Source organism: Strix uralensis, chromosome Z (assembly GCF_047716275.1).
Source record: "Strix uralensis isolate ZFMK-TIS-50842 chromosome Z, bStrUra1, whole genome shotgun sequence".
Lineage (NCBI taxonomy): Eukaryota > Metazoa > Chordata > Aves > Strigiformes > Strigidae > Strix > Strix uralensis.
Genome location: NC_134012.1, coordinates 92,800,648 through 92,819,324, shown reverse-complemented (window position 1 = coordinate 92,819,324; position 18,677 = coordinate 92,800,648). Strand labels below are relative to the sequence as shown.

General features: G+C 54.7%; 4 protein-coding genes across 18 annotated transcripts in view; 3 read left to right on the top strand and 1 right to left on the bottom strand.

The window, feature by feature from the left end:
• UBAP2 (ubiquitin associated protein 2) overlaps positions 1 to 18,677 on the bottom strand; it is a 156,809-nt gene that overhangs the window by 66,679 nt on the left and 71,453 nt on the right. For 13 of the 15 annotated variants that reach the window (XM_074857172.1, XM_074857178.1, XM_074857186.1 and 10 more), the window contains 4 exons: positions 17,300 to 17,366; positions 15,764 to 15,959; positions 14,433 to 14,524; positions 13,530 to 13,580 (listed from right to left, as the gene is read on the bottom strand). In XM_074857172.1, the coding sequence (XP_074713273.1) occupies positions 13,530 to 13,580; positions 14,433 to 14,524; positions 15,764 to 15,959; positions 17,300 to 17,366 (406 nt within the window). The remainder of the gene's footprint in view (positions 1 to 13,529; positions 13,581 to 14,432; positions 14,525 to 15,763; positions 15,960 to 17,299; positions 17,367 to 18,677) is intronic. The other 2 variants (XM_074857179.1, XM_074857181.1) reach the window with 1 other exon arrangement.
• Positions 1,188 to 1,939, top strand: LOC141937677 (interferon-like). Its single transcript, XM_074855708.1, has one exon. The coding sequence runs from the start codon at positions 1,364 to 1,366 to the stop codon at positions 1,937 to 1,939; it is 576 nt and encodes a 191-aa protein (XP_074711809.1). The 5' UTR covers positions 1,188 to 1,363.
• Positions 4,730 to 5,481, top strand: LOC141937618 (interferon-like). Its single transcript, XM_074855573.1, has one exon. The coding sequence runs from the start codon at positions 4,906 to 4,908 to the stop codon at positions 5,479 to 5,481; it is 576 nt and encodes a 191-aa protein (XP_074711674.1). The 5' UTR covers positions 4,730 to 4,905.
• Positions 8,264 to 9,015, top strand: LOC141937668 (interferon-like). The gene has a single exon (XM_074855698.1). It carries the CDS (start codon positions 8,440 to 8,442, stop codon positions 9,013 to 9,015), a length of 576 nt encoding a protein of 191 aa, XP_074711799.1. The 5' UTR covers positions 8,264 to 8,439.

Sequence of the window (18,677 nt, the reverse complement as noted above, 5' to 3'; positions counted from 1 at the left end):
TCTCACGACAACTCTCGCCTTGCGCCGCTTGCTCCAACACACCTTGCAGCACCAACTCTTCTAAGGCCACACGCACGAGCTCCAGCCACCCACCTCCAACACCAGCCCACCTCCCGCACTGACGGCACCTAGGGACGCCAAATCATCACGCGCGTGCCACCACCCCGGGCACGGCACCCACCAACACAACGGGGCCTGGACAGACCATGGCTCCCCGCCCGACACCGCCCTGCCACCACGGCCGCCACCACCATCACCACACCCCCATTTCTTGCCCCGGCTCAAAAGCTCCCAGAAAACACACGGCGGCCTCTCTCACATCAACACAACACCATCCCTGCTCTCCCGAGGCACCCCAAAACCTCGGCGAGCACAACCTCCGCCACCTCCCTCCTCCCTCTAGAGCTCGACAACTACATCCGCTGGCTCCGATCCACCTCCGCAGGACTCTGGGACACCCCTCCTCGAGGGGCCCAGGCCATTCCAAACGCAAGCCCCTTCCTTCGCTGACGGCAAACATCATCTTCTTTGCTCTCCAGCCGCCTCAGCCAAGGAGGCAGACAAAAACACCAGACGACCCCTGCTCCAGGGCCACGCGCGTGGCACCACAGCCACGGACCCAACGCCCCAGCCCGAGCAGCACCGAGACCCTTCCCTTCCTCCTCTTCCTTCTTCCTTCCGCAAGCCTTGCCTCCTGCCTTACTTGCCCATTCCCTTCAACACACGAGCTGCGGCAGCTCCAGCCACCAACACAGCCACTGCTCAGGGGCCTACACCCACAGCCACCTCCTCGCAAGCCGACGACGACGACACCCCCAGGCCCTCGCTCCAGGAGGGGGCTCCCCACGCTCTGCCAAGTGACATCACTTCACAACCCTTCCCAACACGAAAAGGAAAGACCAGACAAGATGAAAACAAAGGCGAAAGGAAAACGCACCACAGGGCAGCACGGGCGCAAGACACACTTGGGCAGGAAGGGAAACTTCAGCTGCAGCCTCTTCACAGGGAAACCCTCACACACCTCCCCGCCACAGCTGCCCCCAAGGGCTCTGCCCCAGCGCGCGCTTTCGCATCCCCCACTCAACCACTACAGACAACCTGCCCCCAACGCAGCCCCGGCAAAGCACCGCCACCGCCCTCCCCACGCGCGCCCACCCCACCAACGCACTTCCCCGACACCACCGCAGGCCACCAGCCAAAACTGAAAACCACAGCCGGAAACTCGCTGCCACCAGAAAGCGAGCGAGGGAAAGCCGCCGCACCACATAAAGCCGGCCACCCGGCGGCACCCCAAGCACAGCGCCCGGCCGCACCGCCACCGAGCCTGACCAGGCTCCTGCCCAGCACCACCCACAGGCCCACCATGGCTGCGCCCGCAACCCCACAGACCCGCCTGCGCCACGGCGCCCCGCCGCTCCTGCTCCTCCTGACGGCTCTCGCCACCGCCCTCGCCTGCCACCACCTGCCTCCCCGACACGACACCTTCCCCTGGGACAGCCTCCAGCTCCTCCAGGCCATGGCTCCCAGCCCGACACAGCCCTGCCACCCCCACCAGGCGCCCGTCTTCCCCGACACCCTCCTCCACACCAGCCACCCACAGCAAGCCGCCGCCACCGTCCTCCGCATCCTCCAGCACCTCCTCCACACCCTCAGCAGCCCCAGCACCCCCCAGCACTGGGACGCCCAGGCACGACACCAACTCCTCAACAGCCTCCAGCACCACATCCAGCAGCTCCACCAGTGCCTGACCGCCAACGGCACGCTCGCCCAAGGCCCAGGGCCCCGCAGCCTCACGCTCACCCTCGACAAATACTTCAGGGACATCCAGCACTTCCTCCGCACCCACCACCACAGCGCCTGCGCCTGGGACCACGTCCGCCTCCAAGCTCGCGCCTGCTTCCAACGCCTCCACAACCTCACCCGCACCACGCCCAGTTAGCCCAACGGCCCCCAACAACCCGCACGGCCCCACGCACCCCCACCACCGCCCCAGACCCGCCTCTGCCCTCCCGCCTCCCCTCACCCACCACGACAGGCGCCGGGGCGACAACGGCCCTGCACCCGCACCCTCCACGCGCTGCTCCTCCACTTCCACCACAACTTCTATTTATCTTCACAACGGGTTTTAGCTATTTATTCCACTATTTATTCCACACAAAATAAAGACCTCTTGCAAAAAGCCTGCCTCTGCCTCTCGTCTCAGAAGCACGGGGACGAGCCTTTGGGGGGGGGCAGGGGCGGGGGGAAGGCACCGCCACTCAACACCTCCTCCCAGCCCTGCTCCAAACAGGGCTCCCCGCACACCCCGCGCCCGCTCTTCTCTTTGACACCTCCCCAACGACGAGGCACCGGCCTCAACCTCTTGCCAAAACCTCTCACGGGGTGCAGCCAGCGGCAGCACTACCGCCTCTTTGGCCCTCGTCTCCTCAGCGTTTCCCACCGGCCATCCCGCCTCACCATCAGCTCCGCACTCCTCGCGCCAACCAAGACGTGGGCCTGTTGGAGCGCCTCCAGACCAGGGCCACAAACGGGAGCGATCAGAGCCTTGCAACGCCTCTCCTCGAAGGAAAGACTCACACGCCTGGGCTTCTTCACCCTCCAGGACACCTTCTAGTGGCCTTCCACTCCTCCAAGGGGGCTTAGAAATAAGATGGGGCCGTGCTTCCAACTCGGCCGGTCCCTCACCTTTCTCCCCCGCCCGGGGAAATAGGGGAGTTACAACAAGAAAAAAACCTCGTAGTTGAAAATAAAAAACAAACACTTTAGCCATTGCAACAGAACAAAACAATAACGGAAAGCCCAAACGGGTAACGCACAATGCGCTCGCTCATCACCCGCCCAACGATGCGCAGCCCGCCCCCAGCTGCGATCCCGATCCCGACCCAACGAAGGTCCCGACCCAGCCAAGATGCCGCCGTGCCCACCAGAAGCCAGAGAGAACCCGCCACCTTTGTATACCGAGTATGACGTCACAGGAGATGGAACACCCCAAGGGCCGGCCCGGGCCTGGCACTCCAGCTGCCCCTCCTCCCACCCCAAAGAAAGGGAACTCTACCCTGGCCCAAATCCCAAATGCCAAATGCCAAATGCCAAATCCGGCTCGGGCGCTCCCGAGATGCTCTCTCCCAGCTCAAGCACATTACCTCTATGCCAGCCGAAACCACGACAGCTGGGCACAGGCTTTGCCACAGGGCCTGTGCCCACAGGACCAGGGCTGACGCTTTGCAACTCACAGAGCCCAGATTCAGACCAGACACAAGCAAGACGTCTTCTACCACCAGCCTGCTCCTCAGACGCTGCAACAGGTTGCCCCGAGAGCTGGGAGCTGCCCCATCCCGGCAAACGGTCACCGTCACCTTGGACGGGGCTCCCAGACACCGGATCTACTCCAACGTGGCCCTGCTCGTGGCGGCGGCGCTTGGACCGCAAGACCTTTCACCGTCCCTCCCAACCCAAACCCGCCAAGGCCTCTGCCAAGGACAGGCACGGCACAGATCCCTTTGACTAGGCTGAGCTGGGCTCCTCTGGCCGCTTCAGCCATTTCTCACGACAACTCTCGCCTTGCGCCGCTTGCTCCAACACACCTTGCAGCACCAACTCTTCTAAGGCCACACGCACGAGCTCCAGCCACCCACCTCCAACACCAGCCCACCTCCCGCACTGACGGCACCTAGGGACGCCAAATCATCACGCGCGTGCCACCACCCCGGGCACGGCACCCACCAACACAACGGGGCCTGGACAGACCATGGCTCCCCGCCCGACACCGCCCTGCCACCACGGCCGCCACCACCATCACCACACCCCCATTTCTTGCCCCGGCTCAAAAGCTCCCAGAAAACACACGGCGGCCTCTCTCACACCAACACAACACCATCCCTGCTCTCCCGAGGCACCCCAAAACCTCGGCGAGCACAACCTCCGCCACCTCCCTCCTCCCTCTAGAGCTCGACAACTACATCCGCTGGCTCCGATCCACCTCCGCAGGACTCTGGGACACCCCTCCTCGAGGGGCCCAGGCCATTCCAAACGCAAGCCCCTTCCTTCGCTGACGGCAAACATCTTCTTCTTTGCTCTCCAGCCGCCTCAGCCAAGGAGGCAGACAAAAACACCAGACGACCCCTGCTCCAGGGCCACGCGCGTGGCACCACAGCCACGGACCCAACGCCCCAGCCCGAGCAGCACCGAGACCCTTCCCTTCCTCCTCTTCCTTCTTCCTTCCGCAAGCCTTGCCTCCTGCCTTACTTGCCCATTCCCTTCAACACACGAGCTGCGGCAGCTCCAGCCACCAACACAGCCACTGCTCAGGGGCCTACACCCACAGCCACCTCCTCGCAAGCCGACGACGACGACACCCCCAGGCCCTCGCTCCAGGAGGGGGCTCCCCACGCTCTGCCAAGTGACATCACTTCACAACCCTTCCCAACACGAAAAGGAAAGACCAGACAAGATGAAAACAAAGGCGAAAGGAAAACGCACCACAGGGCAGCACGGGCGCAAGACACACTTGGGCAGGAAGGGAAACTTCAGCTGCAGCCTCTTCACAGGGAAACCCTCACACACCTCCCCGCCACAGCTGCCCCCAAGGGCTCTGCCCCAGCGCGCGCTTTCGCATCCCCCACTCAACCACTACAGACAACCTGCCCCCAACGCAGCCCCGGCAAAGCACCGCCACCGCCCTCCCCACGCGCGCCCACCCCACCAACGCACTTCCCCGACACCACCGCAGGCCACCAGCCAAAACTGAAAACCACAGCCGGAAACTCGCTGCCACCAGAAAGCGAGCGAGGGAAAGCCGCCGCACCACATAAAGCCGGCCACCCGGCGGCACCCCAAGCACAGCGCCCGGCCGCACCGCCACCGAGCCTGACCAGGCTCCTGCCCAGCACCACCCACAGGCCCACCATGGCTGCGCCCGCAACCCCACAGACCCGCCTGCGCCACGGCGCCCCGCCGCTCCTGCTCCTCCTGACGGCTCTCGCCACCGCCCTCGCCTGCCACCACCTGCCTCCCCGACACGACACCTTCCCCTGGGACAGCCTCCAGCTCCTCCAGGCCATGGCTCCCAGCCCGACACAGCCCTGCCACCCCCACCAGGCGCCCGTCTTCCCCGACACCCTCCTCCACACCAGCCACCCACAGCAAGCCGCCGCCACCGTCCTCCGCATCCTCCAGCACCTCCTCCACACCCTCAGCAGCCCCAGCACCCCCCAGCACTGGGACGCCCAGGCACGACACCAACTCCTCAACAGCCTCCAGCACCACATCCAGCAGCTCCACCAGTGCCTGACCGCCAACGGCACGCTCGCCCAAGGCCCAGGGCCCCGCAGCCTCACGCTCACCCTCGACAAATACTTCAGGGACATCCAGCACTTCCTCCGCACCCACCACCACAGCGCCTGCGCCTGGGACCACGTCCGCCTCCAAGCTCGCGCCTGCTTCCAACGCCTCCACAACCTCACCCGCACCACGCCCAGTTAGCCCAACGGCCCCCAACAACCCGCACGGCCCCACGCACCCCCACCACCGCCCCAGACCCGCCTCTGCCCTCCCGCCTCCCCTCACCCACCACGACAGGCGCCGGGGCGACAACGGCCCTGCACCCGCACCCTCCACGCGCTGCTCCTCCACTTCCACCACAACTTCTATTTATCTTCACAACGGGTTTTAGCTATTTATTCCACTATTTATTCCACACAAAATAAAGACCTCTTGCAAAAAGCCTGCCTCTGCCTCTCGTCTCAGAAGCACGGGGACGAGCCTTTGGGGGGGGCAGGGGCGGGGGGAAGGCACCGCCACTCAACACCTCCTCCCAGCCCTGCTCCAAACAGGGCTCCCCGCACACCCCGCGCCCGCTCTTCTCTTTGACACCTCCCCAACGACGAGGCACCGGCCTCAACCTCTTGCCAAAACCTCTCACGGGGTGCAGCCAGCGGCAGCACTACCGCCTCTTTGGCCCTCGTCTCCTCAGCGTTTCCCACCGGCCATCCCGCCTCACCATCAGCTCCGCACTCCTCGCGCCAACCAAGACGTGGGCCTGTTGGAGCGCCTCCAGACCAGGGCCACAAACGGGAGCGATCAGAGCCTTGCAACGCCTCTCCTCGAAGGAAAGACTCACACGCCTGGGCTTCTTCACCCTCCAGGACACCTTCTAGTGGCCTTCCACTCCTCCAAGGGGGCTTAGAAATAAGATGGGGCCGTGCTTCCAACTCGGCCGGTCCCTCACCTTTCTCCCCCGCCCGGGGAAATAGGGGAGTTACAACAAGAAAAAAACCTCGTAGTTGAAAATAAAAAACAAACACTTTAGCCATTGCAACAGAACAAAACAATAACGGAAAGCCCAAACGGGTAACGCACAATGCGCTCGCTCATCACCCGCCCAACGATGCGCAGCCCGCCCCCAGCTGCGATCCCGATCCCGACCCAACGAAGGTCCCGACCCAGCCAAGATGCCGCCGTGCCCACCAGAAGCCAGAGAGAACCCGCCACCTTTGTATACCGAGTATGACGTCACAGGAGATGGAACACCCCAAGGGCCGGTCCGGGCCTGGCACTCCAGCTGCCCCTCCTCCCACCCCAAAGAAAGGGAACTCTACCCTGGCCCAAATCCCAAATGCCAAATGCCAAATCCGGCTCGGGCGCTCCCGAGATGCTCTCTCCCAGCTCAAGCACATTACCTCTATGCCAGCCGAAACCACAACAGCTGGGCACAGGCTTTGCCACAGGGCCTGTGCCCACAGGACCAGGGCTGACGCTTTGCAACTCACAGAGCCCAGATTCAGACCAGACACAAGCAAGACGTCTTCTACCACCAGCCTGCTCCTCAGACGCTGCAACAGGTTGCCCCGAGAGCTGGGAGCTGCCCCATCCCGGCAAACGGTCACCGTCACCTTGGACGGGGCTCCCAGACACCGGATCTACTCCAACGTGGCCCTGCTCGTGGCGGCGGCGCTCGGACCGCAAGACCTTTCACCGTCCCTCCCAACCCAAACCCGCCAAGGCCTCTGCCAAGGACAGGCACGGCACAGATCCCTTTGACTAGGCTGAGCTGGGCTCCTCTGGCCGCTTCAGCCATTTCTCACGACAACTCTCGCCTTGCGCCGCTTGCTCCAACACACCTTGCAGCACCAACTCTTCTAAGGCCACACGCACGAGCTCCAGCCACCCACCTCCAACACCAGCCCACCTCCCGCACTGACGGCACCTAGGGACGCCAAATCATCACGCGCGTGCCACCACCCCGGGCACGGCACCCACCAACACAACGGGGCCTGGACAGACCATGGCTCCCCGCCCGACACCGCCCTGCCACCACGGCCGCCACCACCATCACCACACCCCCATTTCTTGCCCCGGCTCAAAAGCTCCCAGAAAACACACGGCGGCCTCTCTCACACCAACACAACACCATCCCTGCTCTCCCGAGGCACCCCAAAACCTCGGCGAGCACAACCTCCGCCACCTCCCTCCTCCCTCTAGAGCTCGACAACTACATCCGCTGGCTCCGATCCACCTCCGCAGGACTCTGGGACACCCCTCCTCGAGGGGCCCAGGCCATTCCAAACGCAAGCCCCTTCCTTCGCTGACGGCAAACATCTTCTTCTTTGCTCTCCAGCCGCCTCAGCCAAGGAGGCAGACAAAAACACCAGACGACCCCTGCTCCAGGGCCACGCGCGTGGCACCACAGCCACGGACCCAACGCCCCAGCCCGAGCAGCACCGAGACCCTTCCCTTCCTCCTCTTCCTTCTTCCTTCCGCAAGCCTTGCCTCCTGCCTTACTTGCCCATTGCCTTCAACACACGAGCTGCGGCAGCTCCAGCCACCAACACAGCCACTGCTCAGGGGCCTACACCCACAGCCACCTCCTCGCAAGCCGACGACGACGACACCCCCAGGCCCTCGCTCCAGGAGGGGGCTCCCCACGCTCTGCCAAGTGACATCACTTCACAACCCTTCCCAACACGAAAAGGAAAGACCAGACAAGATGAAAACAAAGGCGAAAGGAAAACGCACCACAGGGCAGCACGGGCGCAAGACACACTTGGGCAGGAAGGGAAACTTCAGCTGCAGCCTCTTCACAGGGAAACCCTCACACACCTCCCCGCCACAGCTGCCCCCAAGGGCTCTGCCCCAGCGCGCGCTTTCGCATCCCCCACTCAACCACTACAGACAACCTGCCCCCAACACAGCCCCGGCAAAGCACCGCCACCGCCCTCCCCACGCGCGCCCACCCCACCAACGCACTTCCCCGACACCACCGCAGGCCACCAGCCAAAACTGAAAACCACAGCCGGAAACTCGCTGCCACCAGAAAGCGAGCGAGGGAAAGCCGCCGCACCACATAAAGCCGGCCACCCGGCGGCACCCCAAGCACAGCGCCCGGCCGCACCGCCACCGAGCCTGACCAGGCTCCTGCCCAGCACCACCCACAGGCCCACCATGGCTGCGCCCGCAACCCCACAGACCCGCCTGCGCCACGGCGCCCCGCCGCTCCTGCTCCTCCTGACGGCTCTCGCCACCGCCCTCGCCTGCCACCACCTGCCTCCCCGACACGACACCTTCCCCTGGGACAGCCTCCAGCTCCTCCAGGCCATGGCTCCCAGCCCGACACAGCCCTGCCACCCCCACCAGGCGCCCGTCTTCCCCGACACCCTCCTCCACACCAGCCACCCACAGCAAGCCGCCGCCACCGTCCTCCGCATCCTCCAGCACCTCCTCCACACCCTCAGCAGCCCCAGCACCCCCCAGCACTGGGACGCCCAGGCACGACACCAACTCCTCAACAGCCTCCAGCACCACATCCAGCAGCTCCACCAGTGCCTGACCGCCAACGGCACGCTCGCCCAAGGCCCAGGGCCCCGCAGCCTCACGCTCACCCTCGACAAATACTTCAGGGACATCCAGCACTTCCTCCGCACCCACCACCACAGCGCCTGCGCCTGGGACCACGTCCGCCTCCAAGCTCGCGCCTGCTTCCAACGCCTCCACAACCTCACCCGCACCACGCCCAGTTAGCCCAACGGCCCCCAACAACCCGCACGGCCCCACGCACCCCCACCACCGCCCCAGACCCGCCTCTGCCCTCCCGCCTCCCCTCACCCACCACGACAGGCGCCGGGGCGACAACGGCCCTGCACCCGCACCCTCCACGCGCTGCTCCTCCACTTCCACCACAACTTCTATTTATCTTCACAACGGGTTTTAGCTATTTATTCCACTATTTATTCCACACAAAATAAAGACCTCTTGCAAAAAGCCTGCCTCTGCCTCTCGTCTCAGAAGCACGGGGACGAGCCTTTGGGGGGGGCAGGGGCGGGGGGAAGGCACCGCCACTCAACACCTCCTCCCAGCCCTGCTCCAAACAGGGCTCCCCGCACACCCCGCGCCCGCTCTTCTCTTTGACACCTCCCCAACGACGAGGCACCGGCCTCAACCTCTTGCCAAAACCTCTCACGGGGTGCAGCCAGCGGCAGCACTACCGCCTCTTTGGCCCTCGTCTCCTCAGCGTTTCCCACCGGCCATCCCGCCTCACCATCAGCTCCGCACTCCTCGCGCCAACCAAGACGTGGGCCTGTTGGAGCGCCTCCAGACCAGGGCCACAAACGGGAGCGATCAGAGCCTTGCAACGCCTCTCCTCGAAGGAAAGACTCACACGCCTGGGCTTCTTCACCCTCCAGGACACCTTCTAGTGGCCTTCCACTCCTCCAAGGGGGCTTAGAAATAAGATGGGGCCGTGCTTCCAACTCGGCCGGTCCCTCACCTTTCTCCCCCGCCCGGGGAAATAGGGGAGTTACAACAAGAAAAAAACCTCGTCGTTGAAAATAAAAAACAAACACTTTAGCCATTGCAACAGAACAAAACAATAACGGAAAGCCCAAACGGGTAACGCACAATGCGCTCGCTCATCACCCGCCCAACGATGCGCAGCCCGCCCCCAGCTGCGATCCCGATCCCGACCCAACGAAGGTCCCGACCCAGCCAAGATGCCGCCGTGCCCACCAGAAGCCAGAGAGAACCCGCCACCTTTGTATACCGAGTATGACGTCACAGGAGATGGAACACCCCAAGGGCCGGTCCGGGCCTGGCACTCCAGCTGCCCCTCCTCCCACCCCAAAGAAAGGGAACTCTACCCTGGCCCAAATCCCAAATGCCAAATGCCAAATGCCAAATCCGGCTCGGGCGCTCCCGAGATGCTCTCTCCCAGCTCAAGCACATTACCTCTATGCCAGCCGAAACCACGACAGCTGGGCACAGGCTTTGCCACAGGGCCTGTGCCCACAGGACCAGGGCTGACGCTTTGCAACTCACAGAGCCCAGATTCAGACCAGACACAAGCAAGACGTCTTCTACCACCAGCCTGCTCCTCAGACGCTGCAACAGGTTGCCCCGAGAGCTGGGAGCTGCCCCATCCCGGCAAACGGTCACCGTCACCTTGGACGGGGCTCCCAGACACCGGATCTACTCCAATGTGGCCCTGCTCGTGGCGGCGGCGCTTGGACCGCAAGACCTTTCACCGTCCCTCCCAACCCCAACCCGCCAAGGCCTCTGCCAAGGACAGGCACGGCACAGATCCCTTTGACTAGGCTGAGCTGGGCTCCTCTGGCCGCTTCAGCCATTTCTCACGACAACTCTCGCCTTGCGCCGCTTGCTCCAACACACCTTGCAGCACCAACTCTTCTAAGGCCACACGCACGAGCTCCAGCCACCCACCTCCAACACCAGCCCACCTCCCGCACTGACGGCACCTAGGGACGCCAAATCATCACGCGCGTGCCACCACCCCGGGCACGGCACCCACCAACACAACGGGGCCTGGACAGACCATGGCTCCCCGCCCGACACCGCCCTGCCACCACGGCCGCCACCACCATCACCACACCCCCATTTCTTGCCCCGGCTCAAAAGCTCCCAGAAAACACACGGCGGCCTCTCTCACACCAACACAACACCATCCCTGCTCTCCCGAGGCACCCCAAAACCTCGGCGAGCACGACCTCCGCCACCTCCCTCCTCCCTCTAGATTTTGACAACTCTCACCATCCCACCTTCTGTCCCGGGAACACATGTGGAGTTCCCCCATCACTGATGGCAAACGGGTGTCAATTTACAACCTTGCAGTATCAACTATGCTATGGCAGGTTGTGTATTGTATGAGTCCTTAAATTTTCTCTTTTTCAGTCTTAGTCTTTATAGACTTAATGGATAGTTTAATACATTTTTTCTGTGTTTTGCTCTATTTATTTTCGGTTCACTATTAACTATTGATCTTTTCTTGTCATTTGCTGTCACTGCATGTAATAACATCAATAGTTTTCAGCTCTTGGCCCCCCACTACCAAACCTCTGCACCACTAGGCAGGCCCTGCATGGTTCTGTGGAAATAAGCATTCCTGCAGAAAGAGCAACAGAAAAATTTATCAAACACATGGGTAGGTTTGGGTGATAAAATCTCAATAGCAGTCCTAGAAAACCTCTTGTCTCCTAGCAATGTAACCACGTGCATTGGGTTTGCGTAGTAACGTTTTGGTAGCGGAGAGACTACATGGGTGGCTTCTGTGAGAAGCTGCTAGAAGCTTCCCCCACGTTTGATAAAGTCAGTGCCATCCAGCTCCAACAGACCCTTCGCTGGCCAAGGCCGAGTCCATCAGTGGCGGTGGTAGTGTCTCTGGGATAACAGAGATGGGAAAAAAAATTTGGTTTGCAACAGCAACTGCCACCTGAGCATGGGGTGAGAATATGTGAGAAAATGAAGTCTGCAGACACCAAGGTCAGTGCAGAAGGAGGAGGAGGAGGTGCTCCAGGCACCGGAGCAGAGATTCCCCTGCAGCCCGTGGTGCAGCCCATGGTGAGGCAGCTGTGCCCTGCACCCATGGAGGTCCATGGTGGAGCAGATCTCCACCTGCAGAACATGGGGGACCCCACAACAGAGCAGGGGGATCCCCAAATGAGGCTGTGACCCTGTGGCGGACCCATGCTGGGACAGTCTGTTTCTGAAGGGCTGCACCCCGTGGGAGGGACCCACGCTGGAGCAGTTCATGAAGAGCTGCAGCCTGTGGGAAGGACTCTCAGAAAACTTCAAGGAGAACTGTCTCCTCCTGTGGGAGGGACCCCACATTGGAGCAGTGGAAGTGTGTGAGGAGTCCTCCCCCTGAGAGGGAAGGAGCAGCACAGAGAGTGTATGATGAACTGACCACAACCTCCATCCCCTGCCCCACTGTGATGCTGAGAGGGAGGAGATGGAGCAATTAGGAGTGAAGTTGAGCACAGGAAGAAAGGAGGGGTAGGGGTAAGGTGTTTTCAAGATTTTAATTTTTTTTCTCATTATCCTACTATGATTTGATTGGTAATAAATTAAATTGATTTCCTCAGTTTAAGTCTGTTTTTCCCATGACAGTAATCGGTGAGTGATCCCTCCCTGTCCTTTTCTCAACCCACAAGCCTTTCACTATTATTTTTTTCGTCGCCCCTGTCCAGCTGAAGAGAGTGGGGGAGTGATAGAGCAGCTTGGCAGGCACCTGGTGTCCAGCCAGCATCAACCCACCACACCACAGCCCCAGAACTCTCTCCTGGCCCCAGAACTGCAAATATTTTGTCATTTTGCTGCTCTGAAAACAATCCCATTCATTTCAGTTGACAGTTCTTGCAAGGATCATGCCTTCATCGTGTAGTTAAATTCTTCATTAATGCACTCAACTTTATTTTTTTAATCCAGGATGTACAGGTGGACAGGGTTCTGTCTGGGACATCCCTGTACTCAAGCTTTGAATACCTGTCTCTGGCTGTCCCCAGGCTCTGTATTGAAGACCTGGTACTGACCTGAACCTTTAATTATGTCATTCATCCAGTGATACTTCTTTTCCAGATCACTGCTCATTGCTCCATTTCTACCTCTACCGATACCGTGCAATCACTTCATCCTCTGACTTTTCCCAGTTACAGACTACCAAACTTTCTCTCCAAGATCCTTGTCCTAGTTTTCTGAAAACGAAATTGCTTACCTTTCTGCGATCTAGGCAGAGGCTCTCTGTGAATCTGTCCGGGAGCTCAGCATATATCACACATCATTTACACTTGGGATCCAGGTAAGGAAGAAAACTTGGTAAACTGTCCCTCCTGCAGCTCACCTGCATTTGTTGCCATGATGCACACGCAAACATCTCCACCTATGAGCACCTCCAAAACCTCTCAGATGCACCTACTGGCTGCCTGTTTGTGCACTTGCTGTTCAACCCTACCTCTTGGTAAAAGAAAACATTCACGCTCAGGTTTCACCTAGATTTGACAGATGCCATAGTGTTGCTACAAGAATTAAAGATTTTTCCGCTCAAAAGCACACAGTACGCTTGCTTGTACATACAAAATTTGCAGATGGATGAACATACATGCAACAGTTGCTCTATATCAATTTGCACCACCTAGAGAAACTGTTTATGGATATTTAAAAAGACAGAATACAGAAGGTAAGTATAAGCTCTTAATCACCATTAAATGAACTTGTTTAAATTTAAATAAACAAAGCCATTTGCTTACCATTGGCAGCCTGGATTGAAGCATCTGGAGATCATCATAACCATAAATCTGCTTAAAGACAGATCAAAATACAACACCATTATAACACTATTCTCTGACACGGACCAATTTTGAGCTTTAAACAGTTTGACCTAGGCCCAATCTATTTTAAAGGTGTACTGGCACACTGTAGCATTTTAAGGGTAGCAGGGCTAAGCTTAAAATGGTGTGTGACTCTGATGTTGCTTCTTGGTGACAGCAGTCCTCTGAGAAGAGTTTGACTGTCCCATCTTCAATATTGTTTTCACAGACAGATCATTCATTAACTTGTGAAAAATCTACAGGGCATTCAGATTTGGGAGTAAGAGCAACAGCCTTCTTTATTGCAATCATTACTTCTGAGAATGGCAGCATTTGAGATCTGCTGACTAGACCACAAAGCAACCTGTGCTATCTCCTTGCATTCAGTGTGATACAGAAAGATGATTAAAGTTTCTCATCTGAAAAGCAGATAACCAAAAATATGTTGATCCTGATCAGACATCAAAAAGCTATGTACAATTTTCCAAGAATGGCAGACAGAACACATGCCACATTTCAACCATTACTATAATAAATCTATTCCAGTAATACAAACCTGAATGAGGCTAGTTTTACTCAAAGGGCCTAAAATATGATACTACTGAAAACCATAACAACACACATGCTTAGCTTCAACAGCAGCCTGTACCAACAGTACTGCAGTTTACTATCAACGGTAAACCCCCACTGAAGGTATTTCATATATTCTTCACCATTTGTAAGAAGAATTCCAGGTGCAACATGTACCAACAGAAATGCCTTGGCATAGACAGCAGCAGGTCTGGAGGGCCCACTTGCACCAAGGGTTAAGCAATCAAGGTCAGGAACAATTAAACTGCTTACTGGGTAGGCAGGCAGAAGTCCTCCAGGTCCCACAATATACTGGTTATGCAACAAGGGTGGTACACCTTGGGGCAGGTTTGGGGGAGCTTTGCCTGTAAAATCAAAATACAGACATTTTAACAAGCCTTTAGGAAAGAAAGGGCTTCAGCATTGAGACAAGATAGCTCACAAGCCCTGGCAGCAGCACTGTCATAGCTTGTAAAGAGCAGAACTACACAGAAGAATTTTGTGCTGGTTGATCAAAGTGCTCAAAATAGCCTGAATAGTTTAACCATGCGTCAAGGAAGGGAAAGCACAGACTATTTAAGACTGAGAACAGTCCCATCAGACAAGAGTCTGATTTTGTCATTTACTTTGTTCAGGAGGTTACAGAAACTTCTCCTTTCCTCAGTCCTCTCCTGAAGGCAAAATTCAGGCATTGCTCTCAATCTTAAGAGAGAAAATTCTCTCCTTTCATTTTCTGCTCTGTCAACACATTCCCCATTATCACCAGCAATAGACTGGAAAGCACTAAATGCTGCCAGCCTACTTTTTGTGGGTGACTTATTGCAGCTGATAATAGCAAAGAGAAGATTAAAACAGTTTCAGTTGCCTCCATGAAGCAGTGACAGGAAGCAGAAGAGTAAAAAAAAAAATGCACTTTGGCCATTCATTTACAAGGTATGGGAATGATAAATAAGAAATCCTTCTGTAAGTGTTTGATCTTAATATTTAAATCATTCACTACCGTCCATAAGATTTCCTTTTAGAATTTCATGTTGATTAGAGAAGCAAGAGAGAATTTAGCATTGCTTCCAATTTAGTGCAAGAAGCCTCCCCACCTTATCTCTCTGGGGACCCATTTTCTGAAGTGCTATTTGCTGTGGAATGACCCAGACATCACACACTTTTTTACTTTCTGTAGATGTGGCAGTAGGGATGTGGCATATGATAATGAGGACACTGCAGTATATTTTGATACTGCCAAATGAATTCAAGTCACAGAGAATGAAATTAAAGCTAATATGAGCCAAGAGCTGATCACAACCTGGAATACAAACTGGGCAAACCTCCTAGCCCAAAACTTCCAAGTCAGAACTGCTCTAGTGTCTTATTTATAAAGCTCTTTGAGAATGGAATGTGCTATATAAATGCCACATAACACCCTAACAAATATTTCAAATATACAGACCCAGGCAACTTTATTTTATAAGACAGCAAATAAAGCCTGCTGAAAATGCTAGTCAAGAGTGTGGATTTCTTAGCGTAGTTATGGCTGGTGAGATGCTCAACTGACAGCCTTCCTGACTGAAGTCCTCTGTCTATCCACATGATCTGTTAATATTGCAAACCTGAAGACACTAAGGGAGCTGCCCGTGTGGTAGCAGCTGGTATAGACACACTGGTAACGCTCAGGCCAAGGCTGTTTGTAGTGTTCATACTGCTTGCCATGCTGACAACTGAAGAGGTGGTGCTAGTGGCTGAGGTTGAAGCAGTTGAAAAGGTTGTTGAGGGCTGGAGCGAAGTTGTGTTCTCAACACTAGTGTGCTAGAAAGGAGACAAAAAGAATGAGCATCACAGAGCAAATAAACCACAGTGGGAGATGCTGGGGGAAAAAAATTAATCAAAAAAACCCCAACAATCTTTTAAGTAACAGCAGCACATGCAAAAGATTCGCATTATCTATACACCAAGCAAGCAACTAAATTGCATGGTTGTGATTTTTAAGTATGTAAAGAAAATCACATGAGAGTTAAATTCAAACAGCTATATCATCACAAAATTACACAACAGTAACTCAAATGTCACTCCATTGCATTGTTTCTTGCCCCTTGCTTGTATACTCCTTTAAGCTAGTACCTTGTTATGTTAAATAAACTCCTACATTCTTCCAAAAGACAGTATTTGTTTTTGAAATACAGGACACTGCTACGGTGATTTCCTCAATGCACTGATGGAATTTAGAAAATCAAAGCTGTAGTGCCCCCCAACAGAGTCAATGTGGTCAACTCAAACACAGGCCAGATCTGTTACAGAACTACATGAGGATAAAGCAGTTCCTGGTTTGAATCCAGCGGAATACAGTGCCTTTAGGTGCAAGGTGATCACACTTTCAAAACAGTGTCATCAACACACAGAAGCCAAAACAACTCTGACAACAGAAAGGAAGGAATTTGAATAAGTGTGAATTTTAAAGGTACATAATCAGTAGGGATGGAGCATTACAAACCAAAACACAGGCAGAAAGAAGAGCAGTAACCTATCTGCACATCCCAACTGGGATTGTACAGAAGTACCCCATCACAGAACAAGGCAGTGTCTCTCTGATTTTCATTTGTGCAACCTCATCTAAAGCACCATGTTCACCACCATTTGCCTTGTTATCTCAAATGCATAAAATACACAGATGACAACAATGCCACATGGTAAACTCTAAAATCATCTGTCATGAGGCATTTGTCATGACACCTATCATTCCATCACTTGCATTTTGCCAGCTAACCTCTCCAGTGGAGACTGCTAACAGTGCAGTGCTAGCAGTGCAGTTGGAGCAGTTTCAGACAGTCACTTCTTGAGATTTTTTTATTATTTTTGATATATTCGTTACAAGAAATTCTTTCTTTACTCAATCCCCCCTTGCTGGCATGAAAATTTTGTCTGCAGTTGTGTGACTGCCAAGTCTCTGTAATAGCTATTCCTGATCTAGTACAAATCCCAAGTGGTAAAGATTTTTTTTTTACCACTAGAGGGCTGGCAGTCCTTCTTTCCTGAAATTAGGCTCCTGTTTCAGTTCTCAGTGTACTGGAACACAATGAACTTTAAGAGTCTTAATCATCAGATAAACTCACTGCATGTCAATCATCTGTTGAAATGCAAACAGAACTTACTGCATGTGATGTGCTTGAAGACAACACTGAGGCTGGGGAAAGGCCGCTCTGATGATTGGAAAGGGAGCTAGAAACAAATTGCGAAGAATAAAATTAATTTTTCCTAGAACCATTTTTAATATATATATGTATGTATATATACACCTATATATACACAAACACAGAGTGTATAGTAAGTTATTAAAGAATAAAAATTGTAGGTGTCTGTATATACATAGATACACACAGTAGGATATTAAATAAAAAATTGTCTGTAGGGGTGTGTGTATATATACACATACACACACACACATATATATACACACCTATAACGTTTTTTCCTTTAACTAATATCCTGATAACTTTTAATGAAAAAAATTGAAGCATAGAGACAGCTATTACTAACAAAAACCACCATTATTTGTATTTATAAATTTACTATATTTTTAGAAAAACAATAGTTGCTTCAGGAATTACATAGCAATAACTCCAAGACACAAAGTCCAAAACCAGAAGAAGGTTCACAAAACACATGGCTTGTTTCTTATTCTTGCCCTTAGCAACTGCTGCTGGCTGCCATGGGGCACGGGTATTAATTAGGTGAGGCAGTGCTCTGGTTTGACTCACTATGGTATTTCTCACATTTTCATCTGTGTAACATTAGTTCAACCAATTAGAGATGCAGGATATCTGCCCCATAACTCTGCCAAAAGTTCCAACACTCTCAAAAGACAGGGCTCAAAAAAAACAGCAAACGAAGAGCATCTGTGAAAGCCTCAAAATTAGCCATAGTACTACAGAATCTGGCACTTTAATCAAGCATGGTTCACACCATTACAACCCACCAAAAGCCATTTCCTCTTCGAAAAGATGAATCAGAACTATCAGTTCAGTTTTATACATACACTGTAAAATACAAAATTAAGAGCCCCCTGCTCTGCAGGTAACTTCGTTTCAGGAAGCAACTCCACTAGCATCACCTTTTTTCCCTAGCTGACCATGGCTTTGAGCTTTTGGCAGTAACAGTAGCACAGACATTTATCTGTAATCCGAAGACCTTTAAATGTCTCCCTGAAAAGTGACTGAAACCGGTTCTTAAAACATTTACACTGACAAAAGTTATACTTTACATTTGAGGTCAAAAACATAACTTACAGTACAGAATAAACAGAATGAACACTGAACAAAGGCAAACAAAACAAAGCCCTAGAAAGTATGTGTCGTTTGGTATTCAAAAAAAGCCCCTTCTCGTGTGAAATCAGAACCAAGACAGATCCTAACCATAACAAATATTTCAGTGTTCTCTATGGAAATAGGCACAAGAAAATACAGCAGTTTTCATAACAAAGCTGCAGGCTAAATTATATGCCCTAATTTAAGGGCAAACAATTCTGGCAAC

Excerpts from the sequence above, each read along its gene's own strand:
- LOC141937677 (XM_074855708.1), top strand. The coding sequence starts at position 1,364 with ATGGCTGCGCCCGCAACCCCACAGACCCGCCTGCGCCACGGCGCCCCG.
- LOC141937618 (XM_074855573.1), top strand. The coding sequence starts at position 4,906 with ATGGCTGCGCCCGCAACCCCACAGACCCGCCTGCGCCACGGCGCCCCG.
- LOC141937668 (XM_074855698.1), top strand. The coding sequence starts at position 8,440 with ATGGCTGCGCCCGCAACCCCACAGACCCGCCTGCGCCACGGCGCCCCG.